The sequence below is a fragment of the Selaginella moellendorffii genome, unplaced genomic scaffold, assembly GCF_000143415.4.
Source record: "Selaginella moellendorffii unplaced genomic scaffold, v1.0 SELMOscaffold_1, whole genome shotgun sequence".
Taxonomy (NCBI): Eukaryota; Viridiplantae; Streptophyta; class Lycopodiopsida; order Selaginellales; family Selaginellaceae; genus Selaginella; species Selaginella moellendorffii.
The window spans coordinates 5,026,704-5,041,190 of NW_003314262.1; the positions used below are offsets into that span (position 1 = coordinate 5,026,704).

Sequence of the window (14,487 nt, forward strand, 5' to 3'; positions counted from 1 at the left end):
TGAGTAGATCCATTTCTAGAATTCTAGCGAAGAGGATTGATCCAGATTGCGGGCAATTGGAATCCGGCACGATGAGTGAGATGTTCCAGACCTACGAGCGGCAGTACCAGGAGCTTGTCTCCGGTCTAAAGCAAGGCTGCGTCGCCGCTGGAGCTCTCAATGAGGGTAATCAATCCCTTCCTTCGATCGATTGATCTAAGCGGTAAATTCCAGCAGATCAGAGGAGACCCAAAGTTCTTGAATTGAAAACGGCGCTCGACGAAGGGGATTCCTTGGTAACGGAAGTTTTCTCGCCAAGAAAGCTAGATTCTCATCGATGGATTTTCAGATCAGGAGGATGGATCTCGAGGCGCGGGGGCTCCAGCCGCCGCAGAAGACGGCATTCCTGGGAAAGCTCAAGAACTACAAGGCGGAGCTCACAAATCTCAAGCGCGAAGTTAAGATGATGTCCATGGGCGCTGGAGCGCGAGAGCAGCTCCTGGAAAGCGGCCAATTCACGGTAAATCCTTCCTTCTTCTTCTCAACCCTTCGTCTTGGGCGACGCTCTTCGACTAAGTCCCAGCAGATTTGCTCCAGACCTCGCAAGAACAACAGGTCCAACTAGCCGCCGCCACCGATAGGATGTATCAAACCGGCGATCGGATACGAGAAGGCAAGAAGGTGCTGGTGGAGACCGAAGAACTCGGCGTCTCGATCCTCCAGGACCTCCACCGGCAGCGGGAAGTTCTCCAGCACTCGAAGAACACCGTAAGTTTTGCGCTTGATCACCGCTTAGATCGTCTGTTCTTGGATGATCCAGTTGCATGGAGTGGACGACAACATCGCCCGGGGCAAAGTCATCATCCACAACATCAGCCGGAGGATCACCAGGAACAAGTACATCATGGCAGGCCTGATCATCTTCCTCTTGCTTGCCATCCTCGTCATTGCCACGGGCAAGAGGCCCCACAGCTAACTTGGTTTTCCATCCGAGCAGCAATCCAAAATCCCATCGTCGCACTGAAAGAAACTCCACAGCCATCGTCGAGCACCGCCACCACCAAAAGCGTTCTTCGTCGGCTTGATCTGATCTACTTCCAACTCTAAAACATCGCGTCCTCCTGTTCTTCGTCGGCTTGATCTGATCTACTTGCAACTCTAGAACATCGCGTCCCTGTTCTTCGTCGGCTCAATCTGGTCTACTTGCAACTCTAGAACATCGCGTCCTGGAAGCTGATCCTCTTCTTGGCCGAGGAGCTCCCGACCCTCTGGAGAGAAACTTCCAGCTGCAAACGCCCCTCGCTTGGGAACATATGTGCCGGAACCACCAGGAAATCCATGGGCTGCCTGCTCTGCGAGAAAGTCTGTGCCACGCTCTCGAACAGCAGCCTCTTCTTCCCATTCTTGAGCTCCACCTGGTAGAGATACTCGTCCGGTGCCGCGGCTCCAAAGTAAGTCACGTAGAGCGAGCTCCCGAGAGAATTCTTGTCCTGGTGGAGTAAGAAGCACAGCCCTTCAACCTTAAGCAGGAAGAACGCCGCCTCTGGCCCCGCGAGGAAGAGCGTGCACCGAGCTTCCCACGAGAAATCGTAGCGCGCCACCTGATGCGCCTCGACGATGTGCGCCAGGAGATCTCTGGTTGGAGCCGAGACGTTGCAGGGCTTGATCGGGCAGGCGCATGGCCGGAATTCGCAGCTCCTCTCGTGGATCGCCTTGTGGACGAACTTGGGCATGGCGCCGCAGCCGTGGTCCGCGAACTTGCAGCTCACGCTCAGCGTCTCGATGAGCTTCTCGATGGCCAGGCAGCGGATCGATCCCAGCGGCTTGGAGCACGTCGGGCACACGTCGCTGATCTTGGAGCGGCAGCTCTGGCAGGCGATGTGGCCGTTCGAGCACTGCGAGAGGGATATTTCACCGAGAATCAATGCCAAGAACATGGAAATCGATCGAATATCGGTACCTGGAAGATCGGCGGGGTCAGGGATTCCATACACACGCTGCAATCGAGCGTATCCACATCCAGCGTCGCAAGAACAGCGCCGTCCGCCATCGCCGTGCTCGCAGAGGCAGCCGGCGCCACAGGCGCCGAGGGAATGGACATCATCGGCATCGCCATTGCCATAGCAGATGTCTCCCCGTCGGGCGTCGAGATACGCAAGCGCTTCGAGGCAATTGTCTGTGTGGAAAATCGCACCATTTCTAGGTCCAAAAGAAAGGGACTAAAAATGAAGAACCCTAAATGCCAAGAATATACTTTTGCGAAGAACCCTAGAGCTTTTGGGGAAGCCCTAGCCGCCGCATCAAAGAGCTAGCGCCAGCGCCTTGCATCATGACTGTCAAGCGGCGGAATGGCGGCCGCAACAAGCACGGCCGCGGCCATGTCGATCCAATCCGGTGCTCCAATTGTGGGCGCTGCGTCCCCAAGGTATGACATCTAGAGGATTTTCCATCTCTCTTTGCCGGCGGAGCTGAGATTTCGCCTCCAGGACAAGGCCGTGAAGCGCTTCCTTGTCAGGAACATCGTGGAGCAGGCAGCGGTGCGCGATGTGCAAGACGCTTGCGTCTACGAATGTAAGCAGCTCAATTTTTTTCTCTGGAGGCTTGTTTCATGACCAATGTCTTGGTTCTTGCAGCTTACACGCTCCCCAAGCTCTACGGGAAAATGCAGTACTGCGTCTCCTGCGCGATCCACTCTCACGTCGTGCGCGTCCGATCGAGAGAGAAGAGAAGGGACCGAAATCCGCCAGTGCGACCCTTCCAGAGGCGCAAGGTTTGAAAGCTATAGATTTGGGAATTTCTTACGAGCGTTCTCTCGTGGTGTTTGTAGGAGGACTTTGTTCCTCGACCTGGTGGCCCTGGTGCTGCTGGAGGTCCTGGCGGTCCTGGAGCTCCGCGTCCACCACCGCCCCGATAAATCGGTCAGCACGAAACTTTGCTACTCTTCCTTTCCGGCTAACGAAGAGAGAGTTAATCTTTTGTTTGGAATGGCTTTCTTAATCTCATATGGAAGTTTTTGTTGCTTGTGATCAATCTCTTGATTCTTCCAGCTTTGATGTGATCTGGGAAAATCTCATACCCTCTGGGTCTGAAATCTTCGCTCGCAAGTTTGGTGGCTTGAGCAAAACCTTGTCACTCCTAGCCTTATGCTAAATGCCGGGTCCGACGAATCCATCGCTACAGTGCCGCCGAATCTAAAGTCGTGTAGACACACTCCACATCTGTGCCTGTTCCAACGCAGTCCATCTCCTCAAAACTGGCCGGGACCTTCATCCATTTGGAGACTGACGGATTTGTTGTCGACGAATTCAGCCTCGCTCTCGACTTTTTTGCAAAAACTCGTGCCTGGATCGAATGGTTCTTTGATAATGGCAAAGAAAGATACAACGCATTCAAATGCTCAAACCCAGTAGTAATCAAATGGCTGCTTTCAGTGATAAAAACTTTAGAGCTTGAGAAACCTTTGTTTAAACAAGCTGGACACCATATCTTTTTTGATCTTCCTCGACCAAGAGCTGCTTCCACCCCCTATTACTCCATTCCATGAGTTTATACCACTTTGTTGGCTTGAGAAACGCGATGTAAACCTTGTCATTCACAGCCTTCATGCTAAAGTTCACTACTGGAACATATGTCGGATCTCCCACCCATGCTGTAGGTGGATCCTCCTGTGGATCATCGATTCTCAAGCACGCAAGCTCCTTGAGACTACTCTCCACCACTTCCAAAAGCCGGAAGAGCCCGAGCGTGGGATCATAGCGAGCAACTAAGAACCCATCCTGCCACTTCTCAAGCCTCATCTCTGACATTGGTCTAGACTCCCCAGTAACAGCAGCGCCAAGCTCCACAATGGTCTTGTACTCATCTTCTAGCTCATCGTACTTGACCACCCGGTTAGCTCTCAACCCGTCCGTACCATTCACCCCCGTGAGAAACTGGGCCTCCCACCCATTGATGCTCGAGTCGAAGACCGACAAGAAGTGGAGTTCGATTCCAAACAACGCAGCCGACATCATGGGCACAACAAGCTTGAATCGTCTCGGGTCACCCTTGTCAATCGCTATGGCCATTCCACCATTGGGAGAATGTTGTAAGGATTCAAAGCTAGGCAAAGCCTTCACCCGTCTGCTGAAGAGATCGCACACAAGCACCGTCCATATCCCCGATAACCCCCTTGTACTCCCAAACAGGAAGTAAGCGAGGTTGCTCTCGCGATCGTAGGCCATTTCGTTTTGATACTGAAGAGAACTAAAACCCTCCTTGACAGTCTGCGTGGATGCAAATTCCATCACAAAGTCCAATGGCATTGCCTTCAGTAACACTTCCCCATCACGACTTCTTGGGAGAACAAAGAAGAGCTGGATCAATTCTTTGCCCTCGGGCTCTTCCAACTCGGACTCTGAACTTCCCTCCAAGGAACTTCCTTTACACCTTTGGACTTGCCAAAACCCTGAGCATAGTATGCTATGCACACATGCTGCCCATTCCTTGGAAACTAACCTCACATTGCCCAAATCTTCCATGGGAACCATCTCTAGAATTTCCCGAAGGAGTTGCCTAAACACCGCCTTCATCGCCCCAAAAGCCCTAGAATATTTTAGTTCTAGGCTTAGGGTTCCTTGGCGGCTAGGGCTTCTAGGTGGCGCTCCAAATCTATATTATTAATAGGAGCTACTTTTAAGGCTTTAATCGAGAATTTTGCTATTGTTTAATTTTCGACCCAGGGGGCCTTGCATTTACAAGATAAATACCAGCGAGTGTGATCGTAGCTCCCAAAATTTGAGCGCCATTGAGGCTTTCATCCAAAACAAGATATCTACGAACAAGAAGCTTTTAAATCATGGAAGAAATGCTCCACACTTACCCAAAAAAAGCCGCAAACATTGGCGTGAGAAATGTCAAAGACTTCAGCTTCGTGAGGCTCCCTGCAGAACTCACAAACTCAAAACTTTCAATCGCGCTAGAGTCGAAGAAAATCCTTCCTTTTCTCTCACCTTTGGTGGCGTTGTAGAAGAACACACCATAGCTTATAGCACTCCCAAAGATCGAGGTGTAAGCTAGAGAAGCCCAGTCACTAACCATGAGATCTTCCAAGTGACCATTCAAGGCGGGCTCGCTGTTAGACGCTGCGAGGAGTAACAATGGCAAGCCACCAATTATCATATGCTGCAAGAAAAAACAAAACAGAGTTTTTCGAGCTTGAAAGTTTCATGGTTTGCGTACGCAGCCAGTTGCCATGATCGGATCCGAGAACTTGCACACCCAGCGAACCAAGAGCGTGCCAAGAGCCATGCTTTGAGCAGCAAGGAGGATGTACCGCTCCATTGCTTTCCTCCGGTGATGACATAGAATTCTCCTCCAGTTTTTGGAGCAGTGGACTCCCAAGGATTCAGCTGGATGCTGCTGGAGGTGATCAAAAGCTTCATAGTTCTTACATCGTCTCACTGGAATTTGCCACAGGTGAAGCCCCGCTATGCCTAGAAGAAGTCCCAAAACTCCTAGAGGCCTGATCGTCGCGTTGAAGAGGATCGACGCGAGAATGGCTACTGTAAAAGGCTGCGAATCCATGATAATCTGCATGAATTTTCTAGGAAGTAGAAATCCAGCTTTTGATCTTATGATCTCAAAAACCTACACTTCCAAGTCCTTTTCCCAAGTAGAATGAAACAACCTGTCAAAACTAATTCTAGGAGTTATCATAAGACTATAGTTTTACATGGCGTGCATTATAACATGAGGCATCGAAATGCAATGAGTTCTCTCTTTTTTCTTCCTATGGACGCAAGAGATCGCATAGAGGGCCAGGTCTCGAAAAGAAAACTACTTTTTTTTTTTAACCTTTGTTTAAACAAGCTGGACAGCATATCTTCCTTTAGCTTCCTCGACCAAGAGCTGCTTCCACTCCCCATTACTCCATTCCATGAGTTTATACCACTCTGTTGTGAGCAATGCGATATAAACCTTGTCATTCATAGTCTTCATGCTAAATTCCAGATCTGTCGACGGTGGATCCTCATGTGGATCATCGATTCTCAAGCACGCAAGCTCCTTGAAACTACTCTCCACCACTTCCAAAAGCCGGAGGAGCCCGCGCGTGGGATCATAGCGAGCAACTAAGAACCCATCCTGCCACTTCTCAAGCCTCATCTCTGACGGTGGTCTAGACTCCCCAGTAACAGCAGCGCCAAGCTCCACAATGATCTTGTACTTCTCACCTTCTAGCCCATCGTACTTGACCACTCGCTTACGTCTCAACCCGTACCATTCACCCCCGTGAGAAACTGGGCTGTTAACGAAATCCTGTGCCATGCGATCGACTTGCTCCCACCCATTGATGCTCGAGTCGAAGACCGACAAGAAGTGGGATTCGAATCCATGCAACACAGGCGACATCATGGGCACAACAAGCTTGTATCGTCTCGCGTCACTCTTGTCAATCACTATGGCCATTCCACCATTGGGATCATGTCCCAAGGATTGAAAGCTAGGCAAAGCCTTCACCTGTCTGTTGAAGAGATCACACACAAGCACCGTCCATAGCGTCCTGAATCTGTGCGTACTCACAAACAGGAAGTAAGCGAGGTTGCTCTTGTGATCGTAGGCCATATTGCCTTCATAAGCAAGAGGATCAAATCCCTCCTCAACACTCTGCGTGGACGCAAATTCCATCACAAAGTCCAGCGCCGCCGCCTTCAGTAACACTTCCCGATCATGACTTCTTGTGAGAACATAGAAGAGCTGCTTCAACTCCTTGAGCCGGGGCTTCTCCAAGGAACTTCCCTCACTGAAAATTATACACCTTTCGACTTGCCAAAAGCCTGAGCGTAGAATGCTATGCACACACCCATTCCTTTGAAACTAACTTTACATTGCCCCAATCCTCCATAGGAACCATCTCTAAGGAGTTGTCTAAACACCACCTTCATCGCCCCAAAAGCCCTCATATTTTAAGGATAATTTAGGGCTGAAACCACATATATACTCTGTAGGAGCTCCTTTAAGGTTTTAATCAAGAATTTTGCTATTTTAAGGGGGCCTTGCATTTACAAGATAAATACCAGCGAGTGTGATCGTAGCTCCCAAAATTTGAGCGCCATTGAGGCTTTCATCCAAAACAAGATATCTACAAACAAGAAGCTTTTAAATCATGGAAAAAATGCTCCACGCTTACCCAAAAAAAGCCGCAAACATTGGTGTGAGAAATGTCAAAGAACTCAGCTTCGTGAGGCTCCCTGCAGAACTCACAAACTCAAAACTTTCAATCACGCTAGAGTCGAAGAAAATCCTTCCTTTTCTCTCACCTTTGGTGGCGTTGTAGAAGAACACACCATAGCTTATAGCACTCCCAAAGATCGAGGTGTAAGCTAGAGAAGCCCAGTCACTAACCATGAGATCTTCCAAGTGACCATTCAAGGCGGGCTCGTTGTTAGACGCTGCGAGGAGTAACAATGGCAAGCCACCAATTATCATATGCTGCGAGAGAAAACAAAACAGAGTTTTTCGAGCTTGAAAGTTTCATGGTTTGCGTACCCAGCCAGTTGCCATGATCGGATCCGAGAACTTGCACACCCAGCGAACCAAGAGCGTGCCAAGAGCCATGCTTTGAGCAGCGAGGAGCATATACCACTCTCCGCTGCTCCAAAAACTGGAGGAGAATTCTATGCCACCACCGGAGGAAAGTAGTGCTCCCAAGGATTCAGCTGGAACCTGTGGCAAATTCCAGTGAGACGATGCAAGAACTATGAAGCTTGTGATCACCTCCAGCAGCAAAAGCCCCGCTACGCCTAGAAGAAGTCCCAAAACTCCCAGAGGCTTGATCGTTTCGTTGAACAGGATCGACGCGAGAATGGCTACTGTCAAAGGCTGCGAATCTATGATAACCTGCATGAATTCTAAGTGAGCAAAGAACAGTTTTTGATTCTATGATCGCAAGAACTTACACTTCCAAGTCCAGCGCTTGTTTTCCCAAGTCCTGCTGCTAGGAATCCCTGGACAGTGTTCGAAGTGAATGAAACAAATCGAGGAGAAAACTCCGCAAACCTGGAAGCACGACGCATCGACGATGCTGAAGATGAGAATGCTAAGCCATGCATACAGCCCCGACGGCTGCTTCCGGCCTCGCAAGCTCGCAAATCCGACTAGCAGCAATCCAGCCGGGACAAGCCGCGTCGATGCAACGAAGTAAGGTCCCGCCTTTGGAAGAACTCCTTTCATGGCCACCATAGCCGTGCCCCAGAAAAAGAACGGAGATATCAGGAGGAGATTGTCTAGCAGCGCTGTGTCTAAAGCTCCCGAGCTCCCGGTTTGATCCATTCTCTTCTCGGCGCTGCTGAAAGCCTTGCTGCTGCTTGCTGGGTCCGATGAATCGATCGCTCTGGACGAGACAGTGCCGCCGAATCTAAAGTCGCTCTCCAAGTCCCTGTAGACACACTCCACATCTGTGCCTGTTCCAACGCAGTCCATCTCCTCAAAACTGGTCGGGATTTTTCTCCCATTTTCGAGCAGCTCGGGTTTGCCGACGAATTTGGTCTCGACGATTTCAGCTTCGCTCTCGACTTTCTTGCACAACACTCGAAACTCGTGTCTGGATCGTATGATTCTTTGATGGTGGCACTGATCCAAGCAAGATATAACGCATTCATCTCAAACCCAGATGGAAAATCTCTTACCGGGAAGAAAGCTCTCCCGAGAAGAGAGCTCGCATCCTTGACAGGCAGCCGAATTCCTCTGTGAATCCTGGAAGCGCCCAAATGGCTCGAGGCAGCCATAGCTGCCACGATACACGATACCTCGGATCAAATGCCGCCGTTGGATCTTCATTTTGAATGAATCTCCGTCAACCCTAAGAGGAAATCTTCGCTTGCCACGATCGAACCCGCGACCTCGAACAGCCTTGCCACGTGGCAGCCTTCCTTCTTCTTCTTTTTTCCAGTATAAAGCAAGTATTTCGAAAGCCCTAACAGACAGGTCTGGTAGCGCAAAAATCTGCGCATTGCTTGTTTGCTCCTCTCCTCCGATCGCGGCGCTAGGTCGATTCTTTGATTCTCTCAGTGATCAGCATTGCAGTCAATCAGCGCCGGATTCTATGAAATCGCCATCAGCGAATGCGAGATGAGAAGGACATGCGACGTTCGTGATCGGTGTCGCCATGTCCGGCACGGTTCTTGCGATACAGGAGCCCTCTCCAGTTCTAGGGCAGCTTTCTCGAAATGCACAGTGAGTTCTCTCTTCTTTTTTCTCCCTTGTTCTTTGGCTTCTTTGTTTTCTTCTCATTGCTGTGGAAAAATGGACTCTTTAGAGTATCGTATGATATGCAAGAAAGGCGAAGGCACCTTCTCGGAGGTGCTGAAAGCACAATGCCACAAATCCAACAAATATGTAGCTATCAAATGTATGAAGAACACTTTCGACAGTTTAGAACAGGTGACTTATCTGTTTATCCTCTTTTCTTTTTCTCATCCGTGTAGTTTATCTCATTTGCTCAGGTCACCAATCTCCGAGAAATCCAGGCTTTGCAGAGGCTTTCACCTCACACGAATGTGATAAAGCTCTTGGAAGTTCTCTAGTAAGATAACCATTCGCTTTGTTTAAATGTGGTGCTTACGTTCGTCAGTAATGTTTTTTCTGCAGCGATCAGCCTACGGGAAGGTTAGCGTTAGTTTTCGAGCTCATGGACATGAACATCTACGAATTGATCCGCGGGAGGCGAACCTATGTTTCCGAAGACCGGATCAAGAGCTATATGTTTCAGCTCTTAAAAGGTATGCTGACTGTTACAACGCTGAGCTGACAGATTCTTTCTTTTTCAGCAATGGATCACATGCACAGAAACGGTATTTTCCATCGAGACATAAAGCCAGAAAACATCTTAATCATGGAAGAATCCCTCAAGGTACTGTGTTTCTCAGCTGTAACCTGTGTGGTTCTAATGTTTTTTACATGTGAATTGCAGCTTGCAGACTTGGGAAGTTGTCGAGGTGTTTATTCAAAGCAGCCATACACTGAATACATCTCGACAAGATGGTAACAAACTCGCTGAGGCTTCTTATTGCTTTTTACGAGAAGATGGTAACCAGAAAATTAATAATCCGAGTTTTGGTCCATTTCTCGTTTTCAAGCATAAACTGCAGGTATCGAGCCCCGGAATGCCTTCTTACAGACGGCTACTACAATTACAAAATGGATATGTGGGGAGTTGGATGCGTCTTTTTCGAGATTATTAGTTTGTTTCCTCTTTTTCCAGGTATATTCTCTTGTGGAAGCATCAAACAGGACTCATCTGCTCTTTCCAGGAACTAATGAGTTGGATCAAATACAAAAAATTCATAAAGTCATGGGAACACCTCCACAACAGCTGCTAGACAAAATGAGGAGGTATTAGATCCGTTTTTCGGCTTTGTTTCCAAAGTCTCTGTTTTGTCAGCAGGAGATCTCAGCATGCGGATTTTAAGTTCCCCCAGCAAGACGGGACTGGGATCGCAAGGCTCATTCCTCATGCGTCACCGGCTTGCGTTGAGCTTCTAAACAAACTCCTTGCTTATAACCCGGATGACAGGTTTGTGAATTTGCTTGCAACTAAACATGTCAGAAATTTTTTTTGTAGCAGGATATCGGCCAGGCAGGCGCTGAGACATCCTTACTTCAAGGAGCTGCGCGAGAAGGAAAAGCTACAGCAGGCCTTTGCGAATGCTAACAGGGCTAACAGTCTGCGGCCGTCGCCAAGGTACTGGCAGAAAGCTCGGTTTCGCACTTTGTAAAACTTTTATCCATTGCAGTCATCGCAGACTAGCCATGCACGACGTTTCCCCTCAAAAGTCGAAAGACGAGGATGCAAAGCTGCAAGGCCTGGGGACTGGGAATCCGAGTGCCGCAAGCACACCACGATCAATGGCTAGTACACAGCTTCCGTGCCTCAACGTGAATAGCAAAGCTAAAGAGGTACTACGCTATTGTTTTGTCGTGAGGTTTTTCTCAGTTCCGTTTTAGCTTTCACAGGACGGGAAAGACACAGGTGGTTCCAGTCCTTTATCTCATGCTGGGGATTCACGAACGCCAGCGACGTTAACTTCTGTTAGCTCCGCTGTATCAGTGAATGTTGGTGGAGCTACAGACGCTGGGAGTTCTTGCATGGATTTAGACGGCGGTGGCGGCGGCGGGTGTAGCAGCTCTACTCATGGATTGCCACCGATCAAGAACAGCTATACGTTGTCCATGCTTTCTCCAAAGCCGCAGCTCTCAAGTCTACACAGGCACTCACATTATCATTCACCAAAGGTACTCCCCTTCTGTTTCTTTCTTTGAGACTGATGGTTTTGGCCTCAGGCACATAGTGTCAAAGGTGTGAAGATCGTGAAAGGCACCAAGAGCCACCGTGTTCTTCCGGAGCTATCGCCCAAGAGCATCTCCGGAGGATACAAGCCCGGGGAGCCGCCGCCTTACAAGAAGCGAGCCAATTCCAAGTAAGGGAGCGTCGTTTTGTTTGTTTCGCCAATCGATTCTCCAATCAATTTCTCACAAATGTTTGTCATTCCAGGTACACAAGTCCATACTCGCAAAAGTATATCAATCACCTCGCAGCGACATTGGTTTGACAAAAGAAAAATGCGAGACTTTTGCTTGCCATCGACAAAAAGGAAAAGCCAATTTTTCTCTGTATAATCAAACAAGGGAGACCACATTATATTTGTTGGCAGGAGAAGCAGAAAACTACGTGCAATTCATGGATAGGAATTACTGCCTCATTGGCATACTTTTTACTCTCATTCTTTTACCAGCGAGTCGCGCAGTAGATCTTCAATATGGCGGAATTCGAAGGCTAACAAGGCCAATCGCAACGATAGTAATGACAGCGATTAGAGACCTCATCCAAAAATCCACGAGATCGCCTTGGCTATCAATGGGCTATAGCTTCACACGGAGCATTCCTGTCGGAGGAGGATATTTCGTCCATATAAGGATTTGGATCACTGTTCCTCTTCGCAATGGGCTCACAGCCTTCGCTCCATCGTCTTTCCAAGAATCGACGCTGGAAATTCGGCAACAGCTCTTTGATATTCTCCGCTACGTTTGGGAGTTTGTGGTCGGCATGCGCATGGAATTTATGAGCGCCGTGGAGGGAATCTATGGAATCGAGTACCACCGCTCTACAAATCCCCGCGACGAGCTGCTCAGTGTTAATCACGCCGCTTATAATCGCTTCCAAAGCGTGGTTAGCAGTGGCAGCGAGAGCGTCTCTAAGACCAACTTAGTGAGTAATACCCCGTTTAAGTACCTGCGCGATTCGCTAATCTCCACCAGCCTTCGCTATAAGCTGGAGATGCGAGGCGGCTGTTACCTCGTGTTGTACGACACAGCTTTTCACAATGACATTTGGACCAGTGGCACGTACGGACTTGGCTATGGATGCTTCGTGGAGCTCGAGCCCAGCCCTAACCTGGCGATCTATGACGAAGGTGGGAAGCTTGTGAGGTATCTCTACGAATCTGGCTGTGACAACTGCGATCGATCGTCGGCGCTGGTCGTCCAGGACGATGGGAATGTGGTGCTCTATCTGACCGACACTGGCGAGGCGATCTGGGCTACCGGGACGAATCGCTAAGCCAGGAAATGGATTTTCTGTGAAAATATCCGAGCGATCCAGCGCTGAGGCAGGAAATCGATTCTTCTGTGAAAAAACTCGAGCAATCCAGCGGCATTGTTTCCCTCTCTCAAATGTTTACGCTGGGATCCTCTAGACGTGGCTCCCGGCGGGCGGCTCTCCGGATTTCCTCCGCCACAGCCCTGTAATCGGCGGCCTGTGCGACGATCACAGCTGTGAGATCGATCTGGGACGCAATCTACGTACTGTGTTGAGGCCGAATGCTCCGCCCAGGAGCCCTAGGAACCCACAAGCTCCAGCTCCCACGTAGAGCGTCGCGATCCCCAGGGCCTTGCTCGCGATCGCCGCTCCGGATCCATGCGCGCCGGAATGCTTGAGCTTCCTGGCAACCAACAGCTGTGAAATCGACAATCCCGAGTAGATTGCCGGCAAACAGCACGTATCGGCGGTCTTCGCCATAGCCAGAGCTTTAGGGTTTAGCGAAGACTTTATGGACTTTGATTGACTTTGCATTCAAAGAAAACTATTAGCAAAACCCTAAGTTCTATGATGTTATCAACTCAACTTGTGGCTGTAGCGATGAAATCCTGTTGTTCTGTGAGCTCAATTTTGAAATTTTTAAACTTTACAACAATAGACCAATTCTTTGTTTTGTTTCGCCAATGTATTGCTATATAAATCACCTTGCGTGACTTTTGTTAGGAAGAGCCCCATTTTCTCTGTCAATCAAACAAAGCTAAACAACAAAACAAGGAAAAAATTTCATCGTTGACAATAGCAAGTTTCGAGCAGATTATAAACATGTGGTATTAATACTAACTACATCCTCCATGGGGCGATTTAGTTGCATCGCCATAGTTCTCATTCTTATTTTCTCACCAGTGTGTGGAGTTTATATAGAATGGGGTGGCAGTAGTGCGCTATCGAGATCGATAGTAACCGTCATAGTTACTGCGATTAGAAATCTCATCGTGGTTAGCACAAGAAGGCCTTGGATATCAACAGCCTTTAGCATTACACGAAGCGTTCCTATCGGAGGAGGACACTTCGTCCATATAAGAATTTGGATCACTACCCCTCTTCGCAATGGCCTCACAGCCTTCTCTCCATTTTCTTCCCAAGTATCGGCTTTGGAAATTCGACGCGATCTATTGGATATTCTCCGCAACATTTGGGAAGTTGTGGTTGCAGAAGGAGTCGAATTTATGAGTGCCGTGGAGGGAATCTATGGAATCGAGTACCACCGCTCTACAAATCCCCGTGACGAGCTGCTTGGCGTTAATCCCGCCGCACACTACCAAAGCGTGCTTAGCAGTGGCAGCGAGAGCGTCTCTAAGACCAACTTAGTGAGTAACACGCCGTTTAAGTTCCTGCGTGATTCGCTAATCTCCACCAGCCTTCGTTACAAGCTGGAGATGCGAGGCGGCTGTCACGTCGCGTTGTACGACAGAGATTTGCGCGACGATATTTGGGCCAGTGGCACGTACGGACTTGGCTATGGATGCTTCCTGGAGCTCGAGCCCAGCCCTAACCTGGCGATCTATGACGAAGGTGGGAAGCTCGTGAGGTATCTCTACGAATCCGGCTGTGACAACTGCGATCGATCGTCGGCGCTGGTCGTCCAGGACGATGGGAATGTGGTGCTCTATTTGACCGACACTGGCGAGGCGATCTGGGCTACCGGGACGAATCGCTGAACAAATTCTCAGCCAGGAAATCGATTCTTCATCCAGCGGCATTCCATCTTTCACCTTGTTCATGCTCAAATCAAATTTGTTCACGCTGGGATTCTCTAGACGTGGCTGGCTCTTCCCCCACGGCCCTGTAATCGGCGGCCTCAACAATCTCTTGTTTTAGGGCTAAAGTTGAAGGTAGTTAGTGGATCTTTGGATAAAAGTGCTCTTTATTTTTAT

The 14,487-nt window shown here is 49.2% G+C and overlaps 4 protein-coding genes across 8 annotated transcripts; 2 read left to right on the forward strand and 2 right to left on the reverse strand.

Moving 5' to 3' along the window:
- Window positions 1-741: 741 nt before the first annotated feature.
- LOC9663217 (E3 ubiquitin-protein ligase SINA-like 2) lies at window positions 742-2,176 on the reverse strand. The gene is made up of 2 exons (XM_002962164.2): window positions 1,940-2,176; window positions 742-1,874 (listed from the first exon to the last, which is right to left on the reverse strand). The coding sequence occupies exons 1-2, from the start codon at window positions 2,174-2,176 to the stop codon at window positions 1,191-1,193; spliced, it is 921 nt and encodes a 306-aa protein (XP_002962210.2). The 3' UTR covers window positions 742-1,190.
- Window positions 2,177-2,236: 60 nt separating this feature from the next.
- LOC9662530 (40S ribosomal protein S26) lies at window positions 2,237-3,000 on the forward strand. Its single transcript, XM_024685452.1, has 4 exons — window positions 2,237-2,404; window positions 2,466-2,550; window positions 2,613-2,749; window positions 2,807-3,000. The coding sequence occupies exons 1-4, from the start codon at window positions 2,309-2,311 to the stop codon at window positions 2,891-2,893; spliced, it is 405 nt and encodes a 134-aa protein (XP_024541220.1). The 5' UTR covers window positions 2,237-2,308; the 3' UTR covers window positions 2,894-3,000.
- Window positions 3,001-4,675: 1,675 nt separating this feature from the next.
- LOC9663218 (WAT1-related protein At3g02690, chloroplastic) lies at window positions 4,676-8,789 on the reverse strand. Of its 4 annotated transcripts, none has more exons than XM_002962165.2 (8): window positions 8,646-8,789; window positions 8,017-8,589; window positions 7,917-7,964; window positions 7,735-7,857; window positions 7,507-7,683; window positions 7,278-7,449; window positions 7,148-7,208; window positions 4,676-4,792 (listed from the first exon to the last, which is right to left on the reverse strand). In XM_002962165.2, the coding sequence occupies exons 1-8, from the start codon at window positions 8,742-8,744 to the stop codon at window positions 4,678-4,680; spliced, it is 1,368 nt and encodes a 455-aa protein (XP_002962211.1). In that variant the 5' UTR covers window positions 8,745-8,789; the 3' UTR covers window positions 4,676-4,677. The 4 variants fall into 4 exon arrangements, with proteins under 4 accessions (XP_002962211.1, XP_024542550.1, XP_024542567.1 ...); XM_024686799.1 differs by lacking the exon at window positions 4,676-4,792 and adding an exon at window positions 6,967-7,099; XM_024686782.1 differs by having other exon boundaries at window positions 7,507-7,857.
- Window positions 8,790-9,109: 320 nt separating this feature from the next.
- On the forward strand, window positions 9,110-11,736 carry LOC9662531 (MAPK/MAK/MRK overlapping kinase). Of its 2 annotated transcripts, none has more exons than XM_024686736.1 (14): window positions 9,110-9,192; window positions 9,275-9,399; window positions 9,462-9,541; window positions 9,607-9,737; window positions 9,786-9,868; window positions 9,929-9,999; window positions 10,095-10,219; window positions 10,269-10,350; window positions 10,403-10,531; window positions 10,583-10,699; window positions 10,752-10,914; window positions 10,963-11,250; window positions 11,299-11,435; window positions 11,510-11,736. In XM_024686736.1, exons 1-14 carry the CDS (start codon window positions 9,186-9,188, stop codon window positions 11,565-11,567), a joined length of 1,596 nt encoding a protein of 531 aa, XP_024542504.1. In that variant the 5' UTR covers window positions 9,110-9,185; the 3' UTR covers window positions 11,568-11,736. The 2 variants fall into 2 exon arrangements, with proteins under 2 accessions (XP_024542504.1, XP_024542510.1); XM_024686742.1 differs by having other exon boundaries at window positions 10,972-11,250.
- Window positions 11,737-14,487: the final 2,751 nt, after the last annotated feature.